At 46.9% G+C, this 12983-nt stretch overlaps 1 protein-coding gene across 1 annotated transcript in view; it reads left to right on the top strand.

The window, feature by feature from the left end:
* LOC310794843 (NLR family CARD domain-containing protein 3-like) overlaps positions 1-12983 on the top strand; it is a gene marked incomplete at both ends in the record, with an annotated part of 28975 nt that overhangs the window by 14788 nt on the left and 1204 nt on the right. The window contains one exon of the mRNA XM_083656895.1: positions 2183-2229. Coding sequence (XP_083513021.1) covers positions 2183-2229 — 47 coding nt within the window. The remainder of the gene's footprint in view (positions 1-2182; positions 2230-12983) is intronic.

Here is a 12983-nt window from a genome sequence, read left to right as displayed (position 1 = left end):
ATAGATTGTAAGTACAGAGGGGCTGTCTGGTGTACTGCCCTGTAGGCCAGAACCAGTGTTTTGAATTTAATGCGTGCTGAGATGGGAAGCCAGTGAAGGTCACGGAAGAGGACAGTGACATGAGATAATTTGGGTTGGTTCAATACCAGACGGGCTGCAGCGTTCTGAATGAGCTGAAGCGGACGGATGTCAGCGGCAGGAAGGCCGGCCAGAAGCACGTTGCAGTAGTCCAGGCGGGAGATGATAAGTGACTGGACCAGGAGTTGTGTCGCTTCCCTGGTGAGAAACGGGCGGATTTTGCCGATGTTGTACAGGGAGAACCTACATGAGCGTGCTGTCGCAGCAATGTAGGGCGAGCAAGACAGCTGGTTGTCAATGATCACCCCAAGGTTCTTAGCTGCTTGGGAGGGAAGTACAGTGGTATTTTCAATGGAGATGGAGAGGTCTGCTAGAGGGCAGTCTTTCCCTGGGAGGAAGAGTAACTCAGTCTTACCTATCAGTCTTAAGCCGTTTTCACACATGCGCTTTGTACCGGTAAATGACTGGAAAGCGTTCTGATGCCTTCATGTGTGAAAGTTGTTTTCCGGTATAAGCGCGACCCCGTCATCGCGGACATTTCACTGGTTCCTAGGTTGTCAGAAGAGCGGTATGGCTGCTTCATGTGTGGGCGTGCTCCCCCATCCTCCCCTCTCTGCTCGCACTCTGGCCAGAGTCCTTCAGTCCAGCCCGACACAGACAGCGAAAATGGCAGCGGCTTGAGTCTTGCAAGCCGCCCCACGCTTGTTGAGAAAGCAAATGCACGAAGCGAAATCTGGAAGTATTTTGCTTACGTTGCTGACAGCGAAGGCAAGCCCCCTGGACACATCAAACGAAGCAAGTCTGTAAAAAGTGCTTCAACGCGATGCAGGTGAACGGATAAACATTGAACCAGCCAGGCTATTTCTCTCTGACAGGGATCCCTACTTCTTCAAAGATTTCAGTTCAAAGACTGGTTAGTGAATGTGAAGGATACAACATACATGCCCTCTTAAGTCAAACGAGTGTGATTTATTGTGTGACAAGTGAACTTATTTCACCATCGGAGTTTTGCCGACCCCCAAAATAAGGAGGATTCCCCATCCAAGTGCACACGTCACTCCCCACCCGCTCTGCAGTGCCGCCCCCCCTCAAATACAGGCAATTTCGCTGCTATATTCACACATGTGAGCCCTCAGGTGTGAAGGGAAATTCCGGGAAATGGCCGATATTGATTTACAGGCAATGTTCCTGTACGCATGTGTGAAAACGGCTTTAGTATCCCTGCTTTAGCCCATAGCACACCAATCAAACATTCCCCAACAACTGCCAGCATTGTTGTTGTACTTTAACCTGATCAACAGATGGCCATTTACATCCTGCTTTACATACAGATTACTATCAGCAGACAAACACCTGTGGGTGATTTTCTCTGTCCATGTATTTTTTAAACCAGGTGTGATACCAACATTTAGCCCTTCATAGCCCCTCTGAATGACTTTCCATGAGGGCATTTCATTATTTCCTCTCTGTGCTGCCTCAGTTGTTGAAACCTGAAAAAGCAGAAAGGACTTATAATATTCTGTCGGACAGTGAGTAGGGAACTCTCAAACTGGAGCAAATAACCACAGAGCTGACCAGCCAACTGTATGAGGCAGTAACCGTTTTGCTAGAATTTGACAGCATTATCACACAGTAGGCTACTAATCAAATCTGACATGGATTCATTTGTGTGTGTGTGTGTGTGTGTGTGTGTGTGTGTGTGTGTGTGTGTGTGTGTGTGTGTGTGTGTGTGTGTGTGTGTGTGTGTGTGTGTGTGTGTGTGTGTGTGTGTGCAGTTTGTCAGGCTGTCTGCTTACAGAGGAAGGCTGTGCTTCTCTGGCCTCAGCTCTGAGCTCCAACCCCTCCCATCTGAGAGAGCTGGACCTGAGCTACAATCATCCAGGAGGCCCAGGAGTGGAGCTGCTCTCTGCTGGACTGGAGGATCCACACTGGAGACTGGACTCTCTCAGGTATATATTTAAAAAGCATCACCCTCCCCTATTTCCTCCAGTGACCCCTTCCATAAATAACGAACGGTCCCTATTATATGGAAAACCCTTCATAGGGAAGGTTTTGTTTCTGTCCTCAAATAGAATACTCTGGTCTGACTTTGTTTGCCCCACAGTGTGGACCATGGTGGAGTCCTGAGGTTGAAACCAGGAGTGAGGAAGTGTAAGTGTGTATCTCCTTAATAAATGCATGGCCGTCTGTCTGTATGTTCTCTGTTTATCACACATCTCGAGAGCCATTCGTCCGATCGACTTCAAACTTGCCGAGTGTGTTTCTGAGACACTGAGAAAATGCAGTGTGGAATAGTGCAAATTAGACACGTGACATGTTCAATATTAATACTTTTAGACAAGATTTTTACTATAAGCACCGCCCCACTGGGATGCGCTGGTGAGCAACCAGCGAGCCGGAAGCTGTGTGGCGCTGGCGGAGCTTAATAATATATGGGAAATTTGTGGACCTATAGGAGGTAAATCTGTGCATGGATTGTATTTTCTCCAGCGGATATCTTAACTCATTGAGTGCCAAGGACGTCGATCGACGTCAAAGTAAATAGTGACGTAGAGTGCCAAGGACGTCGATCGACGTCAAATACGTTTTTTGAGGGTGGGACGTGGATCAAAGCCTCCTTTATCTCCTGTACAAATATTGTAGCTATTGGATGTGTATAACCTATTTTACAGACTTTAGGTGGCGACAGTGCTCTCCAGATTAGAGAAAGTTGAGGCAAAAACAGAGAAGAAGTCGTTGGGGAAACGGAAATCGCATCGCATCCGTATGCATCGATATGCATGAAGCATAACGTTAGCTGTGCCTGCAGCAGCCAATCTGCTCCCACAATTGAGCTTCTCCGTGTCCGCTGCGACAGCACACAACACTGACCCAGACAGACCCAGACAGCAGGACAGGATTGGCAAACGCAAGCCAGAATATCCGATGCCCACCAGCAGCAAATCAAGACCAGCAAGAAGCTGCAACCAGCAGCGCACGCAGGGGCCAGCGCTGCTGGTTGCAGCTAAAAAATATTATTCTGCCAAACAAAATTCCCTGGCCTTCACTGTTTTATTGAAGGAAATTATTTTTGAGGTGTGACTACATCAGAAAATTAGCTTCAGAGTCAGTGATGTGCTTGAAATGTTTAATTTCACAAAAGGGTCATTATCTCAGCTTCTAGAAAAAAACGGCTGTTTTTGGTTAAATCAAGCTATCTTCTCCGGCTGATAACTAAAGAACAGAAAATTATATCAATAAACCTGTTTTTGCTGATGATAGAAGAGAGTCTCATCGTTCTTTTTGCGTGTTCGGTGTTTACATAGTAATATCACACAATATTCTGTGGGCCTCGAGAAATCACTGAAAAAAGCTCTGAAACTCTGGCACTGGGAGCGTCCGTTCTCCAAAAGTGGCTGGCACTCAATGAGTTAAGGCTGCAACACACCACCAAAACTTCAAAAGACAAAGAATGCCGACTGTTGCATCACCTCACGTCTCCTGTGTCGCGGCCAAAAATGGGGAGGGAGAGCAGGGGGAGTATGAGAGAGAGTATGAGGAGAGAACAGGGAAAGGAGGGGATGCCATGCTTTAGAGTAGAATGAGTGGCATGCTTTAGAGTGTGAGAGAGGAGAGAGCAGGAAAAGGGGGGAGCAAATCAGACAATCTGACTACTCTAGCCATTAACCAGAACTAATTAGAACACAGGGAATCTAGCTAATCTACAGCCTAGTCTGCCCTGTCCTATTCTGCTCTAGTCTGATTTTAGCCTGAACACTATAACAGGTCTACAGCCTACAGTTAGGCTGTAGCTAATCTATCGCCTAACCTAAGCTATTCTAACATACCGGCATCCCTCTACCAGTGATGGAGAGCACCGATGCCCCCCACCCCGGCCCCCGCCCCCACACACATAAGGCGTGGGAGAGAAGGCCAGGCCGGGACACAGCGCTCCTCCCCTCACCCCCAGTGCGCACCACATGGATTGCCTCAGTGACTTGTTGGCTGAGGAGCAACCTTGTGAGGGCCGATGTACTGTAGGGGCCCAACTATGGACCCCCTCTGGGGACCCCCCTCCGGGACAGGCTTAGAAGATGCCGGGCTAACCATTTACAGAGTTTCACATTATAGAAATAAAATTTAATAAAACAAAAGAACAGAAAATTGAAAATGTAAATAGGAGTCCAACAAAAATACGAAAATGTAGTCTTTAAATGATCCTAAGATCAGGGAAGAAAGTTGAAAGTGTAAAAAGGTAGATTCCAAAAAGAAATAGAAAATTGAGTCTTTAAGTGTTAGTAAGTTCAGGGAATACTAGCTAATTAGCTAGCTGAAAAGGGGGAAAATGATCAGGAGTTCCACGAGGGTGATCTGAGAGATCCATGAGTCCGCATTGGTGACATCGACCAAGATGAGAGGAGGGGAGGATAGGGGTCGGTGGTGATGATGAGGCCGGGGAAGGGGGGGAGCGAAGGAGTAGTGGGTAGATGGGCCAGAGTGATGACAGGTGGCCAGGACGATGACGATCGGATCGAGGGCTGCGGTGGCGGTCGACGGGCGGGCGGGGGTGCAAGTCAGGCCAGTGAAGGACACCTGAGGAGGAGAGAGAGAAGAGGGGAGAGCCAGTACGAAGGAATCTGCGCAGAGGTGGAACTAAGTTTGGCAGCTAATAATTTCCTGCCTATACTGCTGGGACAACTGATACTATACTACAAAATCAAGTCTAGATTTATACTGATACTGCTGGCTTGAGACAGCCCGCTCAGCAGTTCAGGACTAAGTTTATTCAGCGGATATTAGATATTCTGTCCATACTACTAGGATCACTAATACTATACTGCTAATTCAGGTCTAGGTAGTCTAGGTCTAAATTTAGACTGATACTGCTGGCTTGAGATAGCCCGCTCAGCAGTTCAGGACTAAGTTTATTCACCAGCTATTAGATTTTCTATCTAGTAAGTAAGTAAATAATTTATTTCGGTCAGTTTGTCAATTTCACATGAATGCATTACAGTAATAATGTACGTTTACATATAGCTACTAAGCTACTGGGTCGACTGATGCCATTATTAAATTAGGTCTAAGTCTAAGTTTATACTGATATTGCTGGCTTGAGACAGCCCGCTCAGCAATTCAGGATTATATATACTCAACAGCTAATAAATGTTTCCAGAGAATGACACCATCAAACACAACCATATGATTGGGAAAATACATGGGTTTTGAGTGTAGTTTTGAAGATTTCAATAGAGCCAGCTTCCCTAACTGACCATAGGACTGTGCATATAAACCAGATACATGAAACAAAGCAGTGTTTGCCAATATCTGATAAAAAATAGTTGCAAATGGCCCTGCTGTTGTCAGGCCTTGCCTGGTCTTTTGCTTGTGAAAGAAGAAAGGAAGAAGTAGATGCGTAAATATAAGGAGAAACTGTACTAAATGTGTCATATCATACAGGCTCAAAGGGCTTTCCTGAAGCCCATGCTGTTGTGAACATTTCGAGTGACATCACTGATGATATTACTCAGGCCCACCTACTTAGCCATCACCACTGAGTGACATTACTGATGATATTACTCAGGCCCACCTACTTAGCCATCACCACTGAGTGACATCACTGATGACATTACTCAGGCCCACCTACTTAGCCATCACCACTGAGTGACATTACTGATGATATTACTCAGGCCCACCTACTTAGCCATCACCACTGAGTGACATCACTGATGACATTACTCAGGCCCACCTACTTAGCCATCACCACTGAGTGACATTACTGATGATATTACTCAGGCCCACCTACTTAGCCATCACCACTGAGTGACATCACTGATGATATTACTCAGGCCCACCTACTTAGCCATCACCACTGAGTGACATCACTGATGACATTACTCAGGCCCACCTACTTAGCCATCACCACTGAGTGACATCACTGATGACATTACTCAGGCCCACCTACTTAGCCATCACCACTGAGTGACATCACTGATGATATTACTCAGGCCCACCTACTTAGCCATCACCACTGAGTGACATCACTGATGATATTACTCAGGCCCACCTACTTAGCCATCACCACTGAGTGACATTACTGATGACATTACTCAGGCCCACCTACTTAGCCATCACCACTGAGTGACATTACTGATGACATTACTCAGGCCCACCTACTTAGCCATCACCACTGAGTGACATCACTGATGACATTACTCAGGCCCACCTACTTAGCCATCACCACTGAGTGACATTACTGATGACATTACTCAGGCCCACCTACTTAGCCATCACCACTGAGTGACATCACTGATGATATTACTCAGGCCCACCTACTTAGCCATCACCACTGAGTGACATCACTGATGACATTACTCAGGCCCACCTACTTAGCCATCACCACTGAGTGACATTACTGATGACATTACTCAGGCCCACCTACTTAGCCATCACCACTGAGTGACATCACTGATGACATTACTCAGGCCCACCTACTTAGCCATCACCACTGAGTGACATCACTGATGATATTACTCAGGCCCACCTACTTAGCCATCACCACTGAGTGACATCACTGATGACATTACTCAGGCCCACCTACTTACCCATCACCACTGAGTGACATCACTGATGATATTACTCAGGCCCACCTACTTAGCCATCACCACTGAGTGACATTACTGATGACATTACTCAGGCCCACCTACTTAGCCATCACCACTGAGTGACATCACTGATGACATTACTCAGGCCCACCTACTTAGCCATCACCACTGAGTGACATCACTGATGATATTACTCAGGCCCACCTACTTAGCCATCACCACTGAGTGACATCACTGATGACATTACTCAGGCCCACCTACTTAGCCATCACCACTGAGTGACATCACTGATGACATTACTCAGGCCCACCTACTTAGCCATCACCACTGAGTGACATCACTGATGACATTACTCAGGCCCACCTACTTAGCCATCACCACTGAGTGACATCACTGATGACATTACTCAGGCCCACCTACTTAGCCATCACCACTGAGTGACATCACTGATGATATTACTCAGGCCCACCTACTTAGCCATCACCACTGAGTGACATCACTGATGATATTACTCAGGCCCACCTACTTAGCCATCACCACTGAGTGACATTACTGATGACATTACTCAGGCCCACCTACTTAGCCATCACCACTGAGTGACATCACTGATGATATTACTCAGGCCCACCTACTTAGCCATCACCACTGAGTGACATTACTGATGACATTACTCAGGCCCACCTACTTAGCCATCACCACTGAGTGACATCACTGATGATATTACTCAGGCCCACCTACTTAGCCATCACCACTGAGTGACATCACTGATGACATTACTCAGGCCCACCTACTTAGCCATCACCACTGAGTGACATCACTGATGATATTACTCAGGCCCACCTACTTAGCCATCACCACTGAGTGACATCACTGATGATATTACTCAGGCCCACCTACTTAGCCATCACCACTGAGTGACATCACTGATGATATTACTCAGGCCCACCTACTTAGCCATCACCACTGAGTGACATCACTGATGACATTACTCAGGCCCACCTACTTAGCCACCACCACTGAGTGACATCATAGTTGTCATAACCAGCTTTTGTCCTATACCACTTGAAAGTTGCTCATTAAATAGACTCCTCGGACATAATAGACTTAACGACCTGATCTGTCAGAGGACGTATCGAGGACTGTTCTGCTTCTTTTACAACAGCGCCTCCAGTCATGTTGCAGTGGAACAAACTGTTAGGCTTTGGTTCTTATCAATGTAAGCTCTTTGGCACAAATGGTGATGTGTGTTGTTACAGCGTGTGCACATGTACGTTTTCATAGAACATAAAAGGTGAAACAGGGAGGAGTAACTGACAGGAGGGGAGCTTTAAAACCCCCATCAGTAACTTTTTCACATTAATATAACAGCTTTTTAGTCATTGAAGATGGTCCAGTGTATTCTAAGAGGGAGAATGTCGCCTCTATTGGTCACACAGCGCCCTCCAAAGGCCTCTCCTGGCACTAAGCATTTTGTGCCTGCGTCCCGTAGACAGCATGAGCGGCATACCGCGCATGCGCTGTACAGCGGAAGCGCTGTGTTCAGTAAAACAAGGAAGTAACTCGGTGCGGATTTGATACGAAAATGACATTTGGATTATTATTTCATCATGTGGTGAGTACCCGATGTCACATGTATTTCTGGCGCTGTGTTTTGTTGACTTTGAATGGCGATACTGATACAGACTATTGCACCCAGAGGGCGCAGTTTCCCCAATAGCAAAACTTGGAAAAGTTGCTGAATGGGGCTTTAAAGTCGAGCTGAACCCAAAAATGACTTTTATTTTATTTTAGTTCAAATACCTGGGTATGCAGTGCACCTATGTATACAAAAAAAAATCACAAAAATCTAATTTCTTTAATTTTTCACACTTTTTCACATCAAAAGTTCATTTTTTAAGATTTCATTCATAACCGTCACATAGTACTATAACATTTCTACCCCATTTCATCCAATCATATCACGACATGGCAGCTGTCAATCAAATCTTCATTTCAGCATAATTTTCTCTTCTAAATGGAGAAAATGGCACCTAGTGCCTGTCATCTGGCAGAATTCCTATCCCATAAACTAACTACTAACTTGGCCATTTGTATGTTGATATACACAATAAAGAAAACGGTTATGCCTAAGAATGCAAAGAAATGTAACTGGCTCGTTAAAACTCGCATTCCAGGAATATTGTATTTACCACAATAGCGTTAATGGCGCGTGCCTGAGAGCCTGGTTGTCAGGGGTCGCCCCTCGGAGATTCCAGGCCGACGGGCTGCACTCTCCGCTCCGGCAGCTGGCTGCCTGTGGCTCGCTGAGCTCCACTCAGCCACTAACCTCGCGTCAGCAGGCTCTTCCCGAGGAGTAGTCTGGGCACCTTCCACCCCGCTTTTTGTCATGGGGCGTAAACCACGGAACCAGAATGAACACCGGAAGGCAGTGCGCCAAAAAACATCTGTGTTGCTGTTAGCTTGATGTCTCTTCCCTCGATTAATTGTCTGATGCAAAGCTTCTGTATTGGCTTAAAAAGATGTGAGATTGTGAATCCGCAATGTTTCTAAAAGAACTTCGGTACGTCCATCTTTTGTTTTGTTGTTTGCCGTTCTGATACTTGGGTCAAATTGTCAAGTTAACGTGAAAGTTGACGATCTAGAAACGCTGCCATCCGGTCTAGGGCGGGCTCTAGGCCGGAACCAGTAGGGTGACAAAATCAATTGTGGGCGGGAGCCAGGCTCTTTCTCGCCGAGAAGAGCCTGGTGACGCGAGGTTACCCGAGGAGAGCGCCACAACACGCTGAATCCCACTCGATTTGGGGGTGGAACATGCCAGGATTGGCCAAAGCCCAATCCAGTCCCCATAATTGTCAAATAAAATCATCGACATGCTACTAGGACCTACTAGGTTGCCTGTCAACCTGTCATCTCAGACAAGTTATGTTTTCAGTCTGAAACGGACTCCGACCCACGCGCCACTTGGGCTCCGAACGGGTTCGGGTTTAAGAGTCAGAGTCAGAGTCAGTTTATTTACCATTTGCAGTCGAAACTACATTGGAATTGGGGTGCAAGAGCTTAAAACATAGACACATATATGACAAATCATGACAACATAAAAGAGCATATAAAAAGACAAACAATAAAAAAGTTTAAAAAGTAAGTCAGGTAAAATAAGAGAATAAAACAATAAAATGAGACAGGTACATCTGTGGATAAAGGCCCGAGTCATCCAGCTCACTTTTAAAGTGCAGGAATAAAGTGCACTCAATAATACAGCGATAAAAGTTAACAAGGATCTAGCTGTTGTGGGTGAACTCCTTAAGTCTTCTTAAGAAGAAAAGACGTTGCTGAGACTTTTTAACAATCGCTTTGGTATTTGAGTGCCAGCTAAGATCATCCGAAATAGTGACACCAAGAAATGTGATACTTTTTACCATCTCAACCTCTGTACCATTGATTATTATAGGATGGTGAGGTGCCTTTGTACGGCGGAAGTTGACGACGAGCTCCTTTGTCTTGGAGGCACTAAGAATTAGGTTGTTGGCCTCGCTCCACCTGACTAGTTTTTCTACCTCAGATCTGTAGTTAGACTCGTCATTTGAGCTAATGAGCCCAATGACAGTGGTGTCATCCGCGTATTTAACTATCAGGTTGTTGAGGTAGTGAGCGATACAGTCATGGGTAAAAAGAGTAAACAAGAAAGAGCTAAGAATGCATCCTTGCGGCGAGCCAGTGCTCAGAACAAGTATATCAGACAGATTATTTCCGATCCTGACTCTTTGAGGCCTCATGATTAAAAAGCTAAAAATCCATTCACAAAGATCATCACACAGACCAAGATTTAGCAGTTTACGGATCAGAAGTGAGGAAATGATCATATTAAAAGCAGAGCTATAGTCTATGAAAAGCATTCTGACATAAGCTTTACTTTTATCCAGATGTTCATATACAGAGTTCAAAGCTATAGAGACTGCATCCTCAACTGATCTGTTTTTCCTATAAGCAAACTGCCAAGGATCAAGAGTAGAAGGAATCTGACATTTAATGTAGTCCAGCACTAAACGCTCCAGACATTTCATAAACACTGATGTTAGTGCAATGGGTCTGTAATCATTATGACATGTGACAGGAGATTTCTTTGGGACTGGGACTACAATGGAATCCTTGAAACTTTTTGGAACAATGCGACGCTGCAGTGACATATTAAAAATATCTGTCATCACAGGGGCAAGCTGCTCAGAGCAGGACCTGGCAACTCGGGGAGGAATGCCATCCGGTCCAGCGGCCTTCCCCACCTTGATGCTGGACAGAACCTTTCGAACCTCGTGTTCAGATACAGTTAGCCCAGACAGCACCACAGACCCACTGTCAACCCCTATAGGAATAGTATAGGGACATTAACACCCTCAGGTCACAGACACACTGTCAACCCCTATAGGAATAGTATAGGGATATTAACACCCTCAGGTCTAAGGGTATTTTTTTGGCACTGAACGTCACCAAAGTGACATCGGGCGATGTCACTTTCGTGACACAAAACTAAATCAAATCGTGACTGACAGACACCACACGCCCGCCCATCCATCTAGGCAATTTTATTATAGGATATATAACATACTTGATTATCAGGCCGCTGTGCGACCTTCAAATCTAGTTTGCTGGTATTATGCTGTGTGTGTGTGTGTGTGTGTGTGTGTGTGTGTGTGTGTCTGTGTGTGTGTGTGTGTGTTTGTGTGTGTGTGTGTGTGTTTGTGTGTGTGTGTGTGTGTAAGGCATCGGTAGGTGGCACTATGCCGAATTGCATGAAATCCGGCACTGAAATCCGTGAGGTCCCCCTCAGCGCATTCCCCGAGTGTGAAGTCGATCCGCCAAATGGTTCTCGAGATAAACAAAATTTGTGTTGCCAGTAGGTGGCGCTATGCCAATTGCACGAAATTCAGCACTGCACTCTATCAGGTCCCCCTAAGCCACACATGGGCAAAATACGGCCCACGCATGCGGTGTGGCCCACGATGGAATTGCATTTCTTTTCTTTTTTTCTTCTTTTTTTTTTACAGTGCACCTGAACGCAACATACAAGATACCTGCTGAATAAGTGTCCAAATGTTCATGTCATTCTGGCCAATACTCCACTTCTGTTATAACATTTCATTTCTAGCGGGCCTGGGGCCCCAGGGCCGGACTCAAAGAAAAACAAAACGACCCCCAAAAACTCAATAAAAGGCAGAATTATGTTAATAAATCTCATCTGCTACAGCCATTGGATTTGTATCACTATTATATCCGGAGATTAACAAGAAATTACCAATCACAACAGGAGAGAGGGTTAAAAATAGGGAGACTCCCTTGAAAATCAGGAGTGATGGCAGGTATGATATCCAATGTGTGGCCCTTCACTTACTTGATGTAAGTCAATATGGCCCTCAGGAAAAACATGTTGCCCACCCCTGGTCTAAGCGCTTTCCCCAAGTTTGAAGTTGATCGGACTAACGGTTATCGAGATAAAGCGCTTTCTGTGTTTGCCAGTAGGTGGTGCTATGCCGAATAGCATGAAACTTGGCGTAAGGTGTGTGTGTGTGGGGGGGTGAGGTGTGTGCGTGGGGGGGGTGAGCTGTGTGTGTGTGGGGGGTGAGGTGGGGGGGTGAGGTGTCTGTGTGTGTGGGGGGTGAGGTGTCTGTGTGGGGGGGGGGTGAGCTGTCTGTGTGTGGGGGGTGAGGTGTGTGTGTGTGGGGGGGTGAGGTGTCTGTGTGTGGGGGGGTGAGGTGTCTGTGTGTGGGGGGGTGAGGTGTGTGTGTGTGTGGGGGGGGTGAGGTGTCTGTGTGTGGGGGGTGAGGTGTGTGTGTGGGGGGGTGAGGTGTGTGTGTGGGGGGTGAGGTGTGTGTGTGTGGGGGGGTGAGGTGTCTGTGTGTGGGGGGGTGAGGTGTGTGTGTGTGTGTGTGTGTGTGTGGGGGGGGTGAGGTGTGTGTGTGTGGGGGGGGGGGGTGAGGTGTCTGTGTGTGGGGGGTGAGGTGTGTGTGTGTGGGGGGGGTGAGGTGTGTGTGTGTGTGTGGGGGGGTGAGGTGAGGTGTGTGTGTGGGGGGGTGAGCTGTCTGTGTGTGGGGGGTGAGGTGTGTGTGTGGGGGGTGAGGTGTCTGTGTGTGTGGGGGGTGAGGTGTCTGTGTGTGGGGGGTGAGGTGTGTGTGGGGGTGAGGTGTGTGTGTGGGGGGTGAGGTGTGTGTGTGTGTGGGGGGTGAGGTGTGTGGGGGGGTGAGGTGTGTGTGTGGGGGGGGTGAGGTGTGTGTGTGTGGGGGGTGAGGTGTGTGTGTGTGGGGTGAGGTGTGTGTGTGTGTGTGTGGGTGGGCG

The sequence above is a fragment of the Poromitra crassiceps genome (assembly GCF_964638095.1).
Source record: "Poromitra crassiceps genome assembly, chromosome: 20".
NCBI lineage: Eukaryota > Metazoa > Chordata > Actinopteri > Beryciformes > Melamphaidae > Poromitra > Poromitra crassiceps.
The sequence above is the reverse complement of the archived record's forward strand: the minus strand, read 5'-3'. Positions and strand labels throughout refer to the sequence as shown.